Genomic DNA, 19,709 nt, shown 5'->3' on the forward strand with positions numbered 1-19,709 from the left:
ACAAATGTCAGTTATTATTATTTGTACATATCATTTACATAAACGTCAATAATTGTATATTAAAAAAGGAATATCATGAAATAGTTCACCGACTAAGGCAATCTTTGCTATGCTAAAATGTGTCACCAATGTCTAAAGAGGTTTACTCCCCAAAGGAGATTCACTCTAAGCAAGAGAAAACAATAACTCAAAGAAGAGAAAGTAATTTTATATCAAGGTAGCAGAATTTTTTCTATTCTTAAACATAACATACCCAAATAAGTTATTGCAAGTTGGAGATGGGGGGCATACTGGTCCTAAGGGTATCCATATTCTAAACCAGCAAGAGACAAGAAAGAAGCTAGTGCAGTAAACATCTTTAATAAGAATACAAAATTCACATGGAGGCACATTCTGAGGAATGTAAATGAACTATTACCACAAGAAAAAATTGTGCCATAAGAATAAACTAAGGCTCTGTCAGAATACAAATATAGAGTGAGGAATGATTTAAAATAGGGTTGTGGTTTACAGTCATGTTACATTGTGTTAGGCATTGAAAACCGGCATAATAACTCAAAATGCCTTTTGGCTGAAAGGCATTTGAACACATATAACAAATCGTATAGCTGACATAGTTGTAAATAACGGCGATTTTTGAGTACTTCATTTCAACACAAAATAAATGGACATCTGCAAGAGACACCTCTCAAAATAATATTAATTTATAATGTCTATGACAAAAAAATTAACAGAGAATTTACATTTAATATGGACTACACTACTGATGAACGAAAACAATATGGGTCACTCACAAGAAGTCAACACTGACCAGCAATTAAGAGATCACTGCCTTTCCTTACTGTCTCCTTCCTTTCTTCCTTCTACTACCCAACTGTACCCTCCCCCCATCAAAAAAGAAAAAAAAAGGCCTTTCCACTTACCATTCCTCAAAAGGAAACACATCTTAAAAAGCGATATTTCCATAAACTTTAAACTTGGTTTAATGAGTACAAAGAAATCCAACATTTCTACAGTGCCCCTTTCTGCTAGAGACAGACACAGCAAACATTATTTGGAAGGGGCTACCCTGTGGATCATATACACTGATTCAAAGGGAATTATTGTATCTAAGAAGGCACTTCTCTGTGATTTAAGGCTAGTATGGCATTATTACAGTGAAATCTGTCCAGGAATCTACATTATTGAAAGGGCAACGTTGCCTAAAAAGTTTTCTGTCACAGATTTTTAGACTAGAAATGACCAAGAACTTGTATTCCAAAGTTAACCTGTCAAAATACCCAAGATCAACCAAATGGCAAGCGGGTGGTCTCTTCAAAGAAACAGGTTTCACTTTTTAGTAAGAAATGAAATCGCGAATAAGAACCACCCAGTCAAAGTCTTTATATGATACAACTGTGATCTTGGAAACCACATGGAAAAGACAGTATGCTTCTTGTTCATTCACAATTTTTAAGAAACAAACTTCTAGCGGTACAGCTCCATCCTTAAAGAAGGGATCTGTTGCAATCCCTTAAATTAATCAACCATCTATTATAGCTACTTCCTTGGGATGCTGCAGAAATGCCCTTTAATTTTACTCTGTAAAATAGTATTACTTTCTTCTTTAAAATAATACATGGAAAAGAATCTTTTAAAGATGTTTAATATATTCATATATAAAATATTAGATGTTGATACAAATCATGTAAAACCTCCCTTTGGAAAAGTCACAACTGGCCCACATCTTGAGGACCAGAAACCACAAGTTTGTATCTTGTCAGTGCAAAGCTATTTTAGATGTTTTCAAATTAGAAATGGCCAACAACCCTCACGATATGAAAGAAGTTCTTCAAAAGAAAAGCTATGTTTGGATTATAGAAATTATGTTTACATTAAAGCCACCCACCTTCCCATCAATTTGAACAGTTCAATTGTTAAAGTATTAAGAGGGAAAAATTAAAGCTGTTTGTGCAAGAATCAACACAAGGGTCCTCCCCCCTCCAATTCTTATTGGGTTCTCAGATGACAATGGGTCTTTTTTTTTTTCCAGGTCTGATTACTGTTCTTCGAGCCAGGATGGGGCATCCACTCCAGGAGTTTTCAATTTGATGTGGAACTGTTTGAGTGTCTGTTCAAGCTGCTTCTGATTCCCAGCAAAGTAAGCTGTGATGGCATTGTGGAAAAGGACTAGCTGATTGTGCAATACTTTAACCTGTGGACAAAAGCAGAGAGTTAAAAGACCAAGCAAGCACACTGACACTGAACTGGAAGGTAATTTATTACATGCTTTAATTAAGTAGTGCAAGTCATCACCCCTCCTTCACAAAGTTATTCACAGTGATTTAGTATTCCATGCAGACTGGAAGAGAGTGTCTGATGAGGCTGGTGAATCAGTGCCTATTTCATGTTTTTCTGGGCATTGAGTATTTATAAAAACTAACTACACAATTAAATATTTCCAAACACTCTTCGATGCATTAATTTTATGTTAATTTTGCTGAACTCCCTCACAAAATGAAGTTTGCTCAGAATCGTGTAGACTGTCCACTGTGCATGTATAGTGCATGCCTACACAACTGCTACACCAAATAAGAGACAGCTTCATATGAAGGGTCTGCTTCAAAAACAAGCTGAATACAATGTAAAACTGAGTCGCATGGTGCTTTTCAAATCATTTTAATTATTAGACCACTTATCCTTAAAGATTAAGCTAAGGACAGTGAATGCTTTCCTTAAAGTCAATTTATTTAAATCTCACATGACTTTCATAGCCATTTTCAAATACCTGGTTCTTCCAATGATTTATATTAATACATTTTATTAAGCCAAAGCACTTTACCTGGGGTCTGTTAACTGGGTTTAAAAAATATTTGGATAACTCTATTTCAATATAATTGGTTTCCTTTTAAATTCTATATACACTATGCATTTAAAAACACCCTGGGAAGGGGGTCACACCTTCTACCAGACTGTAAAAAGGGGTCTCTGATACTATTTGTTTAACAATTCAAAGGGGAAACTACCAAATAACTCTTAATGTGATTTTAATCTTTTTACACATAAAACCACACCTGTCTGAATTAAATGTTGTATGTCTGCAGCTCCCCCCTCCCTCATTTCTCACAAAATTCAGAGAGAAAAGATGTACAATTTTCCCTAGGAACAAAGAAGCTATATTTATAAAGGTAGAAATATTTTCATATCAGAACTCAATGTTTCTGTAGCTTACCACAAAGAGCAAACATTTAGGTGACTTTAATGATTATGATAATGAAACTGGTCGCATTTACTGAATTGGCTGAGACTAAAAAGTTCTTTAAGAAGGATTTGTAAGCAACATTACTATAATTTTGATTCTAGGGTCTAAAAGCAAGGCTAAACTGCATTAATCACGTAGTTTTATTACACATTTAAAGTTTAGAGAGGCCAAATCCATTTTGATTTGTGATTTAATCGCATCTAAAGTAGGCCAAGAAACGAAAGGCTAACATACTATGGGTGACACTGTCCCACCTTGCCTTCTAAACAACCATGACTCACTGCACCTGGCCAGATGATTTAGTATGACACCACCAAAGAAACACACAAAGCTTCTTTGCTGAAAAGATCCCCAGGATCTGAACTCTTCGGAGCCGGCTTTTGTACAACTGCTCTGAAAGGCTTGGGGGGAGGGGAAAGGCAGAGTAATGGGGGTAGTAATAGATGGGGGAAAGATGAACCCTGCTGTTGGACATACAAACTAAGACATGTAGCCCCCCCAACCTGGGAAAAGTACATCTTCTAGCAATTTGTTTGAGGTTAGTTGTTTAGGACTTGGGATGTATCTTCTCATAGAAACAATACTCTCCATGATGGTCGGATTTTTTTTCTGGCTAGTATACAAAAACTGACCTAGAGCACTGTATTAAGAGACTATAGAATGTAAACGAGCATGTCAAACAATGTTTCTATGGGAAAATGCACCCAGAAAGCCATTCAGGGTGCCACCGGGGTCGCCCCTCTCAATCCAGAAGTGGAAGTAGGCACTTGAGTGGTCTTATGCCCCTGAGACTGGCTTCTAATGGCCTAGGGCAAGAGAGTCCGGCCAGAAAGGCAGAAAAGATGATGAGGCAGCTGAGGTCTTGGTAATAAAATGTCCATCAGGGATACTGGTTCTCTAATTACCTTTAAAAAAAAATTATAAGAGCCCAAGGATTGATGGCTCTTTCTGCTTTCTTGTCCTCTGCCACCACCTGTTGTTCCTGACAAAGGTTTTTTATCTTCTTGGCCCACTGAGTACAGTTTTTTAAAAAGGTTTTCTAAGGGAAATTGAAACAATCAATCAACAAGCATTTATTAAACACCAACTACATGCTAGCTGCTGGGGACACAAATTCAAAAAGTAAAACAATTCCTACCCTTAAGGAACTTATGTTCTACTGAGGACAGTGAGGTGGGAGTGATAATAAAGTGTAAAAATAAGTATGTACAGAATAAATCTAAAATAAATATAAAGTAGTTAAATAAAATGTTGTTAGGGAGGGCGGGTGGGCACCTAGAAAAAGGACACAAAGGATGAGGAAAAATGATGGGGAAGGAGGGGCCCAGTAGGATGGGAGGAAGTACAATGATGAAAGGGGAAGGAGAGGAGCAGTCTAGGGGATTTACCCTCCGTACCGCTTCCCTCCTACTAGGGTTGCCACTAATGAACCTACGTGGGATGGGGGAGGCACAAGGGTACCCCAAGAAGCAAGAATGGGGAGGAAAAGGGAGTTCTGGAAATTAATAGTTCACTTAGCTAGGAAAGCTACTTTCGGGAGATTAGACATGTGGAAGGCACATAAGTCAGGGGCTGCACATACAGGTAGAAATCATCCATTTAGTGCATGCCCACCTGCTAGAAAAAATGGGACAGTCTGGTCCAAAGGCAGAATCTGAACACCAACTCCTGAGAACCAAACGGAGCAATACAATACCTCCGTTCTGGCTGAGAGGTACCTCAGTCTCGTTTGCTTTTTGGGGGATGCCCCTTTCCATTTCTATGCAATCATAGGCAAAAAATACTGTTTTTTTCTAATCTAAAAGGCAAGGGAGGAGAGATGAGCAGCTGAGATCAGAGACCAACCCACACCTCTCAAGCTATAGCACAGGACAAGTCTGTGCATTTTAATCTGAAAGTGTTTAACTGGGGATCATGGTCTGAGTCATCTCAGTATAGTCACACTGTCAACAAGGCACAGCTTGGATCCACCTTTAATTTTAGTGAATTATTTTATGCATCTCAGTTGTGGGTGGAAAAAAAGCCACCCCCCACCCAAATAACCTCCTTGATAAATGTGATATAGTCACTAAACAAACAGGCAAGAAACATTATTATAATGAATTTCTACTCTGCTGAACCCAAAGTGAGTTGTACAAGAGGAGAATTGAATGGTATGGTTATTCCTGGCAACTGCATCATAAACCCTGAGAACAAGCAGGGTAAGCTCTCTACCTCTTTAAGAGCAGGGTAAGCTCTGTACCTCTTCAAGCCTTGAGGTTTCTAACACTCTTCATTCACCCCAAGGTCTCAAAACAAAAGGATTTTTTTTCCCTCTTCCTCTGACAGAGATAGATAGCAGATAAGGAGCATCTGGAAGAGGAGCTATTTCAACAGGGAGCTAAAATGCATCATGCAACAACACGAAAACTAACAGCTGTACGGACAATTAACAACAGCCCAGTCTTGGGCAATGCTAGAGACCAAAAGCCTGATGAACTATCTCAAGTGAAATCCTTAAACCTGGAAAAAACACAGGGCTAGAGTTATATAAGGTAAGCAGTTGGCACAAGTGATTTTTAAATATTTTTAAAAGTTTTCTTTTTCATGCCAGAAAAATCCTATTTCAATTTTAAAGATTTTCATTTGCTTTGACTAAGAATGACAGTAAGCTAATATTAACAAACACATAGAAATGCTACTTTCTAACAGCCCACAAATATTTACGATATAAGTCAAGACCTCTATAGCTTATGATGGGGGGAAGGAGTTGCAATTTTCCAGTCTTGCCTGGGGCACACAAATGTCTTGTATTAACTCTGCCCAACAGGCCTACTCTGAAATTATGCACCATTCTTCTTGTCTAGGATTTTGAGGAACTGCATTGATGTTTTAATTTAATTAAAAGTGACAAAAATGTTTATTAGCCCCTTTATCTACTGAATGGCATATACTTCATGGTGGTCAAAGACAGAAAGTAAGGCATCATGTATTTCAAATGTTCACTGCAATGTTTTTGCAGTAGTAAAGAAACTGTAAAGAAGGTAAGTACCTGTCAAGTGAAAAACAAACTCTAATATGTGAATGTAATGGAACATTATTTCACTGTAAAAAGCAATAAACATGAAGAATTCTGAAAAAACATGGGAAAATGGACTGATCCGGAGTGAATCAAACAGAACCAGAAAACAATATGCAAATAGCAAACAACAATGTAAACAGCAATAAGAAATGAAATGACCAAATCTGGGAAGAGTACAGAAAATGCATTTCCACCCGGAGAGTACTGCAGATGACGTTGGATACGGTGCATGTGCTAGCTGGTTTGGTGAAACTCTTTTCTCTTTTTCCCTTTTAATCTTTGTTATAAGAAAGGCCTGTTGAGCAGGGGGATGGGGAGAGGGTACAGTTGGAAATGAAGACATCAATACTTAAAAAAAAATTCTAATGTAAGATCACAAGCAGGGCATATGTTACAAAGCCAGAGTAGGTGAGATTTTAAGGATGAAAGGAAGGTCTCTGGTTCTTTAAAACAATTCCTTCAAAAAAGCTGGCTAATGATAAAATTCCAGCTAGAGAGCTTCCTTACTGAAGCCTAATGACTTGATATATTTAAAAATACAAACATTTAGCATAATTGACATTTCTGTTTGGAGAGGGAGATTTTTCATCTGGGGAGAGAGATGAGGAAGGGAAAAGGAGGAAGACAGACTCTGAAGGCCACGAGGAAAGAGAAGGTAGGGAAGAAAGCTGTTTTACTCAAGGCCTAGGCACCTACAATATTCCTAGAAGGCAGAAAGAGTGCAGGTATTGCAGATACCATGGAACTCAAGTGAGACAAGGGCCTGGGTTTTATTTAGGCTTAAAGTAAGCTATAATAAGCACATATTACTTAAACAATGAAACACTCAACCCTTGGCATAGTATTCACAGACATATTCTTTATAAATTTACTGTTTTGCTTAAGCTGAATCTTTTAATTTCAGATTTTCTTCTCAGGTCCTAATGGAGCAAATGCACTATACCTACAAAACAGGCAAGTACCTCTCTGCACTTCTAGGCCCTGGAGCAGACAAGATATTGCTGCTCTCCAATTCGATTCACCTTATCATTGTCTCTCAGGCTGAGCCTGCTTGGAACTGAAAGTAAAACCCCCAAACCTTACATTTTTCTCTCCAAATTAAACTCTCTTTATAAAGGTGGGGGCGGAGGGAGGGAATGAACATTTCTAATGAGAGAAACAATTCATCCTATTTGCTATTTTTTTGTTCAATAAATGGATGTTCTGTGTCAGCAAAATTCTTTTCTTCCACCTGTTCAGGACCTTTTTTGTGAACTACAGGAGGGAGTAGTGTGACGCAGCATGAAATGAGAGCCAGGAGACCTCCGGGGTTACAGCCCCAGCTAGCTGTTGTGACTCTGGACAAATTACTTAACGTCACAGAGCCTGTTTCCTTTCACATTTAAAATGAGGTTGGAGTACATGATCTCAGAGGTCCCTACTACTTATCTAACTAAAACCCTGACCTTCTATACTCTTTCATGAGTTCTGTCCTATGAAAAGACTGTTAACTAAACAGGTGTACATATATTTTTGGAACCTTGATTGGGGAAAGTGTCTTCTTTCTTCTAGGAAAATTATCCAAATTCACTGCTAAGAATTAGGGTTGGCTTTCTCTCACCCAGATAACTACGTGCATGAGAAATACTGATGTACTAATGGTGCAGACAACCCAAATTTGGAATCACAAAGACTTGGGTTCAAATCCAGCCTGACACTGGCTGCATGAAGACCCCAGGTAATGAGCTTGTTTTCTCATCTGTAATATGAGGTTGGACCGGATGTCCTCTAAGCTCCTTTTCACTTCTTAATCTACAAGCTAGCAGATTCCATGCCGTTGCTTTTCTCATTAAAGGTATTTATGGCCTGTTTGCAGATGTTGGTCACAGATGACTGACGAGGTCACAAAGTGGCTTTGCTATCCACCATGCTCTGCTAGTATCGATAGGGCGGTTTTCTTAGCGTGCACATTCTGGACAGTCTCGTTGTAATTAGTAGGTTCAATTTAGGGACTGAAACAGAAGGGTTTTCCAGGGTCTGGAAAGGGCCAAGAAGAAAGGGAACACGAACCTGCTGATTTTGCTGACATTCACAGACCTATCCAGACCTTATCTGTGAGGGTGGTAAGTGAGCTAGATGGAAGTGGTGGGAAAGATTTACTTGTGGCTGATGAAGACCTGACACAATGCAAATAAAGCCTAGAAGCTGTGTGCAAAGGCCGTGTGAGTGTGAGTGATCCCTTCCCCCCGATGAAACTTGGGTCTCTTGGAAACCATGAGAAGTCAAGTGACTTTTGAGGAGGAATTCTAGTTTCCAAAACAGAAGGATATGCTATATATTTACCTAAACAAACACCTGTGAAATTTAGTTGAAATGGAAATGTAGAAGACAGGTTTGAATTCCTGTAGGTCGACACAAAGTCCAGACTAGTTCCCTGGTGAGCCTCTTCCTGACATTTCAATTACTGAGAAAGGTGGAAAAGACACAAATCCACAAGGAAACTGGAGACAGTGTTTCATGTCTTAATTCTAGTCACTCTTTTACCAAATAAACTTGTTTTACTGTTTCAAACTCTCTCAGTTTTTCATATCACACCAAAGGTGACACATCTAGATTCCCAGAGCCCAAGCTGCAGCAATTCTGCTAGCACTCCAGATAATGATTATTACATTAAAATCCTGCTTGATCTCAGATTTGACTCTAAATCAGAATGCTAAGTTGGCACTTTATTCTACCATGAATGTGCCAAAACAAAAAATTCAGAGTATCAGAATATAATTAAGTCATTTTACTTCAAATCAATCCCCCAGATCATCTCTGAACAGAAACATCCTAAATTTGGCATCAGGAGAAGACTAAGTTTTTCTGTGTATAATCTTTGTAGTCTTTGTTAACTAAGAAACGGCACTGTAACATGCATTAAATATGCAGAAGACTAGTGTTATTCTGAACGCAGCTCTGCCCAGTGCTTTTCTAGATAACACTAAGGATACTGTGGGTATTAAAATAAATTTTAATTGATATCTTTTAGTCTTACATTGCCTAAATTTCTTCCTGTATTTCTACCCTGCCCTCTTCCCAGAATGCCATTCCATAGTAACAGGGTTTTAATTTTTACAGTTATCACTGCAAAAGAGGGTAAAGAGAGGAAGTACTTAACAGTAAAAAGTAGGAGGACTAAATTTGGCCTGAAAAGACAAATTTTCGGTGGGACTTTGGATAAGTCACTGTATTTCTCTGAGTCTCTGTTTTCTTATCTGTAAAACTGGGTTAATTTAGATGCTCTCTAATGTTACTTACAGCTCTTTTTTTAAATTTTAATTAATTTATTTTTAGTTTACAATATTCAGTTCCACAGGTTTTTGAATTCCAAAATTTCCCCCCCTCCCTCCCAAGATGGCATGCAATCCAATGTAGGTTCTACATATACCTTCACACTAAACATATTTTCACATTAATCATGTTGTAAAGAAGAATTATAACCAATGGAATGAACCATGAGAAAGAAGAAACAAAACAACAACAAAAAAAAGAGAGCAAATAGTCTGCTTCAATCTGTACTCAGATTCCGTAATTCTTTCTGTGGATGTGGATAGCATCTTCTACCCCGAGTCTTTTGGAGTTGTCTTAGAACCCTGCATTGCTGAGAAGTGCCAAGTCTATCAAAATTAGCCATTGTGCAATGTAACTGTTAACTGTGTACAATGTTCTCCTGGTTCTGCTCCCCTCACTCAGCATCAGTTCAGATACATCTTTCCAGGTTATTCTGAAGCCTGTCTGCTCATCATTCCGTACAGTGCAACAGTATTCCATTACATTCCTATACCACAACTTGTTCAGCCATTAACCAATTGATGGGAATCCCTTGATTTCCAATTCTTTGCCACCATAGCTCTATTTTTCATATTAATTATTTCAAATTCAAATTAATTCATTTTTAGGAGATGGTTTATTTAATAATGTCATGTAAATGAGATGTTAATTTCTACTACTATGATTATGTTATACCACTAGTTTCTTACTAGTATCGACAAGATTAAAATAAAACTGATAATAGTAATCCAGGTGCATTCAGCGGTTTTGCTTTACTATTAACACTGTTAAGGAGCAATACAAAGGAATCTAATCTCTTAAGCAGGATAAGTTTAGAGTATGAAGGTAGAAGAGGCTGGATGAGTGGTCCCAGTAGTGATTGTGGTTTATTTCAAGCCATTTTTCTATTGTTTTATTCACAGAAATTAAAGTATAATCATAGCTGACCAGACTTGACTAGCTTGAAGCTTTTTAAAGTGGGGTGTGAAAGAGTGATAGTGAATAACGAGTTGAGCCAATGACAAGAAAATAAGAAAAACAGTAACAAGACTGGAAAGGCAAGAAAACACTAGGTTATGAAGATTTTATATTTAATTCTGGAGGTAATAAGGAGCCACTAGAGTTTACCAAGTGTGTGTGTGTGTGTGTGTGTGTGTGTGTGTGTGTGTGTGTGTGTGTGTGTGTGTGTGTGTTTCAGAGGGAGACATGGAAAAAGACCTGTGCTTTAAGAAGATCAATTTAACAGCTGAGTTGAAGATGAACTGGAATGGGAAGACATTTGCAGCAAGATCAACCAGTCACCTCCTTTAGTAGCTCAGGCATGAGGCAGGGAAGGTCTATTCTAGGAAGGTGGCAGTGTCACAAGAGAGAAAGGGGTGTCTATGAGAGACGCCACCAAAGCAGAATCAACAGGATGTGGCAATATTATTATAGAGTGTGAAAGAGAGTGAGGACTGGAACACGACACCTAGTCTGTAAGCCTGGTAACTCTGGAAAGTAATAGTGAAGTGAGGCAGAGGAAAGAGTTTTGGGGAAAGATAATGAATTTGGTTTCGGACATGCTGAGGTTCAGATATCTATGGGACATCCCATCTGAGATAATCAAAAGGTAAATGGAGATGTGAGCCTGGAAGCTGAGGGAAGTGAGGGCTGGAGAAGCAGACCTGGGAATCATGTGCACAGAAAAAAACTGAATCTACAGGAACTGATGATATCACCAAGTAAACAGCTTATAGGAAAAAGGGAAGAGAACCAGGGTACACCCATGGTTAGTGGGCATGACCCAGATGAAGATTCAGCAAAGGGAACAGAGGAGAGACCAGGAAAGAATGAAAATCAGGAAAGAATAAGGGTCATAAAAATATATAGAGAAGAAAATAACCAAGTAGGATGACAATACCAAAGAATGATGACAATAGTGTCCAAGGATGAAGAGAGATCAAGAATGAGGAGGGCTGATTACAGCAATATATGACCAGGATCATACACTGTGACCAGGTGGGACTTACACCAGGAATGCAGGGCTGCTTCAATATTAGGAAAACTATCAGCACAACTGACTGTATAGTAATAAAAGCAATAGAAATAATATGATTAGCTTGAGAGATGCAGAAAAGGCCTTTGACAAAATACAGCATCCATTCCTATTAAAAATACAAGAAAACATAGGAATAATGGGAGAGCTCCTTAAAATGATAAGTACTATCTATCTAAACCATAGGTGGGGAACCTGTGGCCTTCTAGGTCCTCATGTGTGGCCCTTTGACTGAATCCAAGTTTTACAGAACAAATCCTTTTATTAAATTAAGGGCACTTGTTCTGTGAAGTTTGGATTCAATCAAAGGGCCATACCTGAGGACCTAGAAGGCTACATGTGGCCTCGAGGCTGTAGGTTCCCCACCCCTGAAAACCATCAGCAAACATCATCTGTAATGGGGATAAGCTAGAATCCTTTCCAATAAGATCAGGGGTGAAGCAAGGATGTTCATGATCACCATTATTGTTCTAGAAGTTCTAGCTGTAGGAATAAGGGAAGAAAAAGACATTGGAGTAATAGAAATAGACAATGAGGAAACAAAACTATCACTCTCTGCAGATGATATGATGGTATACTTAGAGGATCCTAGAGAATCCACTAAACAACTAACTGAAACAATGAACAACTTTAGCGAAGTTACAGCATATAAATAAACCCACATAATCAGATTTCTATGTTTCCAACAAAATCTAGCAGGAAAAGGCAGAAAGAGAAATTCAATTTAAAATACCTGCAGACAATATAAAATACTTGAAAGTCAACCTCCCAAGACAAACCCAGGGATTATATGATCTTACACAACTTTTCAAATAAAGATAGATCTAAAGAACTGGAGACATATTAATTGCTCATGGGTAGGCTGAGACAACATAATAAAGATGAGAACTCTACCTAAGTTAATTTACTTACTTAGTGCCATACCAATCAAGTAAGCAAAGAATTATTTTATAGAGCTAGGAAATATAACTATTCATCTGGAAGTAGAAAAGGTCAAGAATATCAAGAGAATTAACAAAAAAAAAAGTAAAGGAAAGCACCCTCACAGTACCAGATTTCAAATTATATTACAAAGAGGTAATCATGAAAACAATCTAGTACTGGCTAAGGAACAGAATGGTGGATCAGTGGAAGAGTTTAGGTACACAATACACAGTAGTAAATGACCATAGTAATCTAGTGTTTGATAAGCCCAAAGATCCAAGCTCTTGGGGCAAGAACCCACCATCTGATAAAAATTACTGAGAAAACTGGAAAGCAGATTGGCAGAAATTGGGTACAGGGTGATATATCTCACATTGTATTGGAAAAGAAGGAAAAAATGAATAAATGATTCAGACATAAAGGGTGATATAAGTAAATTAGGGGAGCTTGGAAAAGATTACCTTTCAGATCAATGGATAAGGAAAGAGTATGTGGTCAAAACAAGAGATAGAGAGGATCATGGGAAGTAAGATGGATAATTTTGATTATATCAAACTTGAAAGGTTTTGCACCAATGAAATGGAACTGGGAAAAATTTTCAGCAAGTTTCTCTGATAAAGGCCTCACTTCTCAAAAATACAGGGAACTAAGCCAAGAGACATTCTCTAATTAGTAGTCAAAAGACATGAAGAGGAATTCTTTAGAAGAAAAAAAATCAAAGCTATCAATAATCACTGAAAAAAGTGCTCTAATTCATCACTGACTACAGGAACGCAAGGGAAACATCTCAGATACCACTTCACCCCCCTTAGAATGGCTAATAGGACAGAAAAATAGAATGATAAATGCTGAAGGGGATGTGGACAAATAGGGACACTATGCTGTTGGAATTGTGAACTGGTCCAACCATTGTGGAGAACAATTTGGAACTACGCTCAAAGGGTGATAAAACTGTGCATACCTTTTCACGAAACAATAGCACTCCTACGTCGGTATCCCGAAGGTATCAAAGAAAAGGGGAAAATATATTAAAATATTTCATAATGATTTTTTGTGAATTGGAAATTGAGGGGCTGCCCATCAAATGGGGACTGGCTGAACAAGTTGTGGGTTTATATTGTGAAGGACTACTATTGCATCATACGAAATGATGAGTAGGATGGTTTCAGAAAAACATGAATCGATGCAAAGTGAAGTGAGCAGAACCAGGACACGTGCACATTAATGATAATAATGTAATAATGATCGACTGTGAAAGACTTAGCTACTCTGATCAATCAGGACCCATGATGAAAAATGCTATCCGCCTCCAGAGAGAGAACTGACGAACTCTTGAGTACGGATTGAAATATGCTTTTTTTCACTTTATTTTGTGTGTGTGTGTGTTTTCTTCTGCAACATGGCTAATATGGAAATGTTTTGCATGACTTTACATACTTAATATCGTATTGCTTGCTGTCTCAATGGGCAGAATAGGGCCATTAGGGAGGGTGAGAATTTGGAACTCAGCAATAAAAAAAAGAATGTTAAAAGTTTTAGAAATGTAATTGGGAAATATTTAACTAAATGAAAAATAACTTAAAAAAAGGTAAAAATTGTGAAAAAGGCATTAGATGTGGCAAGTTAGAGATCGCTAATAATTTTGGAAAGAGCTGTTTCAGGTTGAATGATGAGGCTGGAATCCAGACTAGAATTAAAATGAGAGTGACAGGAAAGGAAGTGGAGGTACTGACTGTAGACAGATATTCTCAAGGAGAATAGCCCAGAAAGGTAGGAGAGCCATGGGGAGACAGCTAGAAGTGACAGACAAATCAAGTGAGGGTTTTTTTCGGAGGATGAGGGAGCTATGGGCATGCTTGTAGGCAATGGGAAAGCAGCCAGTAGACAGGGAAAGACTGAAGGTTAGTGAGATACTGATTTTCTTAGACTGTTTAATGAATATTGATGTGGGCAGTAAAGACACAGTAGGAAAAAAGAATCTAATACCTGGAAAGGAACTTAAGGAGATCATCTAGTCTAAACACTGTACTTTATTTACAGCAGAGGAAACGTACCCTAGACCTGCGCGAGGTCAGTCATTGGCAGGATGGGCTAACACAGTGCTTTTTGCACACATCACACTGCCTCTCAAAGGAAGACTAAACTATATTTGGAATAATGTGCACACTAAATAAAAGACTTAAAAACAATTTCAAATGAATTTTAGAGTATAAAGGGAAGGAGAAAAGAAGGGTGGAGGGCACCAGGGATAACCTTTCACCTACTTCACAATTCTGCCTAGTGCCTCGTCTGGGCTCAGGTAGGGAGAAACACCAAAAGCTAAATCTGCTTTCTAAAGTTAGGATAACAACACAGTACTGAATTTTCCCTAAAGTTCTCCATTCTGAAGGAACAGAAATCAACACGCATTCTCCTGTCAGAAAAAATGAGATGACACATTTGCGGCGAATCCTAGTCCAAACAATAGTTGCCACTCAATTACAGGAAACAAAGATCAACCGAATTCACAGCAGCCTGAACATAATCATGAGTTAGAATAACTTTTGGAGTAAGATTTGCTGAGAGACCTCAACTATATGCAAAAATACTTTTAATGTCGACTGGCAAAATAAATACCAATATTCATCAGTGAGGACTGAGACCAAAAGAGGTAGAAACTAGGTGATGGATAAATCCAAAGATGAACAGGAATTCTTTAGAAGAAAAAAAATCAAAGCTATCAATAGTCACTGAAAAAAGTGCTCTAATTCATCACTGACTACAGGAATGCAAGGGAAGTGTGTAAGTATGTAAAGTCAACTGAAAGTTGGGCCACATGCATTAGTTTGAAAACTTTTGTGCTATGAGTAGCTAATGACTTTTAAAAGAGGCCTTAGCCAAACCGTGTGACCCTAGGCAAGTCACTTAATCTCTTAGTACCCTGAGCAGTTCTCTAAGTGGAGTACTGACTAGTCTTCACTGGAAAAGGGACTTTATTCCCATGAATCTGCAATAACAATGAAATTACAGGCCTGTTTTAAGTTGGGAAGCTGCAGAAATTAGCATTAATTCTTAGGCACCAAAGCTGTAAACTGCATTTTATTCCCACCCACTTGAGCTTTTTTACCCAGGTCTCATTTAGTTAATTAGTACACATACACCTACTTATTGACAGATATTCATGTAGTAAACACAGAAGCAGACATTTCCTTGTTGTTAAAGATGAATTACCAAATGTGAATGTGGTATATAAATGCTAAGTGCTTCACAAAAATTATTAGTTACCTCTCTCATTGAGCTTGTAAGGTAGTGTTAGTATTATCTATAGAAATACTAAACTGAGGCAAATACTTCAGATCTGTAGAGCATAAGCAATCCACACAAAAATTTAGGAAGACCTTTTTGTGTTAAATACTTTCATGTTTCTTAAACACCGTGCAAATTGAGATAGTGGTTGTAGCTATAAAGCTCTTTCTTATTCATCATTTTCTAGCAGATAGAAGAGCAAGAGAACAGCACAGAAAGAAGCAGCGTAGCATTCTTAGCCTTCCATTAGCTCCATGGGGTGTAATTTTATTAGGCCATTAATATTTTTGGAGCTACCTGTCATTTCAGAGCAACCTTGAGTTGGGAAAGAAGAGAAGTAGGATCAGGAACATGGGTGTGGGCACTGTGAGAGGAACAAGAGAAGCAAAGACGAAAATGAACTGCAAGTGGGGGTGGAAGAAGAGAGTTTACTTTCCTGACTCATGGAGAGATTTCACCACATCACTGACAGCCAAGGTAAAAAACAGGAAGTCACAGAAAAGATGGCAGCTCCCTGTTCTGAAAAGTTTATGCTTTTTTTCTCTTCAAAATTTGTGAATTTGTTTTTTAAACTTTATTTTTAGTTTATGAAATAGAGCATTTCCATAACAAAGTAGAATAAAAAAAGACAACTGCACATAGATGTGCAGTTTCAGGTGCAATCATCTTTTTCTAATATAAATAAATTCACAAGTTTTGAAGGGAAAAAAAAGAAAAGTTTCTGTACATACTAACTGACAAAACAGTATCACCTGCAAAAATCCAAGGCAAATATAAAGCTCCAATTTATGTCTTGGAATTTGGCAAGTCATACTATATTTTATAATCTCTTTCTCTCCACTCCCCCCCCCCCAAAAAGTGAAAATACAAATGTTCACAAACAAATAAAAGGCATTTGCCACCTCTTCTCTATAAATTTATAGTGTTTGTTTTTCCCTTCTGAGAGTTAGGAGATGCACCATTTTCTTATTGTCTCTGTTCTCTAATTCTATACGCTGTGATAAGAGATTCATTTCTCACCACAAAAAACACAACAGAGAGCTCCCTACTAATGTATGGTAATAAGCAATAAATTTGCTTGCTAGAGGTCATCTGTCATGAAGGAGATTACTTTGGCTGCTGGATACACTGTTGGGCATCCTAAAATAAGGGATTGCAGCAAAGACCATGGGGGAACCTGTAAGTTCTGTACCACAGGATGACAGAAGAGTCAAGATGGGAGCTCAGTAACCACCTGGTCCAAACCATCAGTGAACAAGTACTTCTGCAGAGTAGTCGTCAAGTGGTCATTCAGGCTTTGCTCACAGACTTCCAGGGAGGGGGAATCTGCTATAACTTTGTTAGAAAGTTCTTCATAATATCAAACCTAAATTTCACCATTTTGCAACTTGTATATATTTATAGGAGGGCTGGCCAAGTTTCTAGTACAAGATGGGGATCTTTCTATCTAGGACTATTGGACAGTCCAAATGATAAAATCCTGGAGGGGTCAAACTTCTTCCCACCTTTTATATACTTGTAGTGACTGTCTGTACTCTGTCCTTTAATGTTTATTACACATATCCTGTGCCTTGTCCTTTAATTTTAAAATTTAAATCCTTTCCTCAACCAGGTCATAACTTCTTGAAGATCCAGACTGTCAGAGTCAAGGTGATAAGGTCCAAAGAACACTGACCTGGGAGTCAAGAGGCAAATTAGGGTCATCCGGGATCTAAAGAGGGGCTTCAGAACAAAAGAGTGGGCTGGACTGTATTTTGGAAAGTGCACAGTGCCTCTATTAATGATCATTTGCTCCCTGACACGAAGCCCCATCATTTAATATAAATGTTCTCTAGAGATGATGTATAATTGAGAATCCTGAACCATCATAACCAACGGAGAAATGTTCTTAAAGCACCCTCCTCTCCCCCAAATGACTGAACAAACTGTGGTATATCAATACAATGAAACATTCTATTTCAAGAAATGACAAATATAAAGAAGCCACAGAACATGGGAAGCCTTGGATTAAGTGACAGTGAAAACAGCAGGAAAACAGTGTACTCTGATTCCCAACTTGACTCGCAACCACCTTCCCACCCTGGAGAAATGCCCCATTCTCCCTAACAGTGACAGTTTTCATGGTCCACTATTTCAGGAGGGGGCCCAGTCACACTTCACTTCATTCATGATTTGACTCTCAAGACTTCCTCTCCTCCTTATCAGCCCCTTTCTGGCCAAGCACGTAATCTGCCCTCTTTGCCCCATGTCCCCTCAAGCTTTCCAGCTCTCTTTTATGGGCTACTCTCTCCCGTTAGAATGTAAGTCCCTCACGGATATGGCTTGCCTATATTTGTGTTCTAGGGCTCAGCATAGCCCATTGCATGGAAGAGTAATAACTGCACATGATTCCTCCCCACCCAACATTAAAAGGTATTTATACTCATATTAGATGTAATAACCAATCTTTGTTCCATAAAGAAGATGAAATATGCTTCCTCTTGAGAGAAAGGTGGAGTACTATGGGTGTAGAGTACTGCACACACTTGCAGATATGGCCAGTGACCAGTTTTGTTTTTTTTTTATCTTCCCACAATAAGTGAAGGTAGGTATGAGATGGATGGGTGATATATAAGCCTATACACACACACACACACACAACTGATGTAAAAACAGAAGACATTAACACAATTTCTTTAAAAGTCCCCCTCCCCTCATTGGTCAGAAAAGGGCCCACTCTTATAGGCAGGACTGAGAAGTCATCAAGTGACATTTTTGCATATTACGTAATAGCTATTCTAAAATTTAAGAGCATTTTCCTTCTAGAGGGGAGGGGAGGAGAAGAAGAAGAACAAAAGAGCTTTCAGAAAAGGATGAGGAAGTAGGAGGCAACTTGGTACATATGGAAAGACTCTGGAATCAGAGGACTTGGATTCAAATCCTGCTTCGGACACCACCTGTGAGGCCCAGGGCAAGTCACACCCTTCCTGGGCCTTAATTTCCTCATCTGTAAAGTTAAGGAGCTGGATTATTGTGGCATTGAAGATACCATTCAGTTTTAGACCTATGATCCTGTGAAGGCAAAAGGCATAACACTAAAGAAATGTGTAAGAGGAGGAAAGTGAAGCTATGCGTACCTGTCTAAGCACTGAAGATATTTCTTTAGAAAGTGCTGAAGTGAAGAGAACTGAAGATTGCTCTTCACCCTAGAGAGTGGTTACGATGTTTCTCCAGGGGCCTTGGCCAAAAGAGCTCCTATCTAGAACTATGAAGCTCTGAAGAAGCACAGGGAGTAGGAGGAATTCTACACGTTTTATAATTCCACACTAATTCTGCACATAATACAAACTATCTATCTGGTTATCCATGCTCAAACTGCAGGCTGCTCTAGCCTCCCTCTTGGAAGAGAAGGCAAAAGGATTGGGAAGATAGGCTTTCTTTCATCCAGAATGAAAGGAAGGAGAAGGTATATCCCTCCCCCCGCCCCCAAAGCCCCAAGCAAAAAAAAAAAAAAAAGCAGGAGAAGGGGAAGGGCTTTAATGTAGGATCCAAAGACACTGAGGTAATCCTAGACAGTGTCAGGAGGTCTCTGAGTGGAAGAATGTGACAGACGAAAGGGAAGGAGCTTCTTTAGGCTCCAAGGAGTGTTGTGGATCCAGAGGTAATGTCTTCAAGGGACAGTATGTAGGAAGGAACAGAGAAGAGAAGAATAGTGTTGACTGGATAAGAATACTGGTCAGCAGGGTTCCTGAAGGATGTGGCTGAGAAACCAACTCCCAAGGCCTATCACACCTGATGACTACTACCTGTCTGTGGTAGTCCAAGTGGTTAAAAAAGAGACTCCCTGAAGAAATCTAGAAAGCACTGCTAAAGTCTATGAAATGTTAGGCAAG

The 19,709-nt window shown here is 38.5% G+C and overlaps 1 protein-coding gene across 6 annotated transcripts in view; it reads right to left on the reverse strand.

Moving 5' to 3' along the window:
- Nucleotides 1–248: 248 nt before the first annotated feature.
- Nucleotides 249–19,709, reverse strand: part of ARFIP1 (ADP ribosylation factor interacting protein 1) — a 156,637-nt gene continuing 137,176 nt past the window's right edge. For all 6 annotated transcript variants that reach the window (XM_036763820.1, XM_036763818.1, XM_036763815.1 and 3 more), the window contains one exon: nucleotides 249–2,194. In XM_036763820.1, coding sequence (XP_036619715.1) covers nucleotides 2,039–2,194 — 156 coding nt within the window. In that variant the 3' untranslated portion in view covers nucleotides 249–2,038. The remainder of the gene's footprint in view (nucleotides 2,195–19,709) is intronic.

The sequence above is a fragment of the Trichosurus vulpecula genome, chromosome 6 (genome assembly GCF_011100635.1).
Source record: "Trichosurus vulpecula isolate mTriVul1 chromosome 6, mTriVul1.pri, whole genome shotgun sequence".
NCBI classification, from domain to species: Eukaryota; Metazoa; Chordata; class Mammalia; order Diprotodontia; family Phalangeridae; genus Trichosurus; species Trichosurus vulpecula.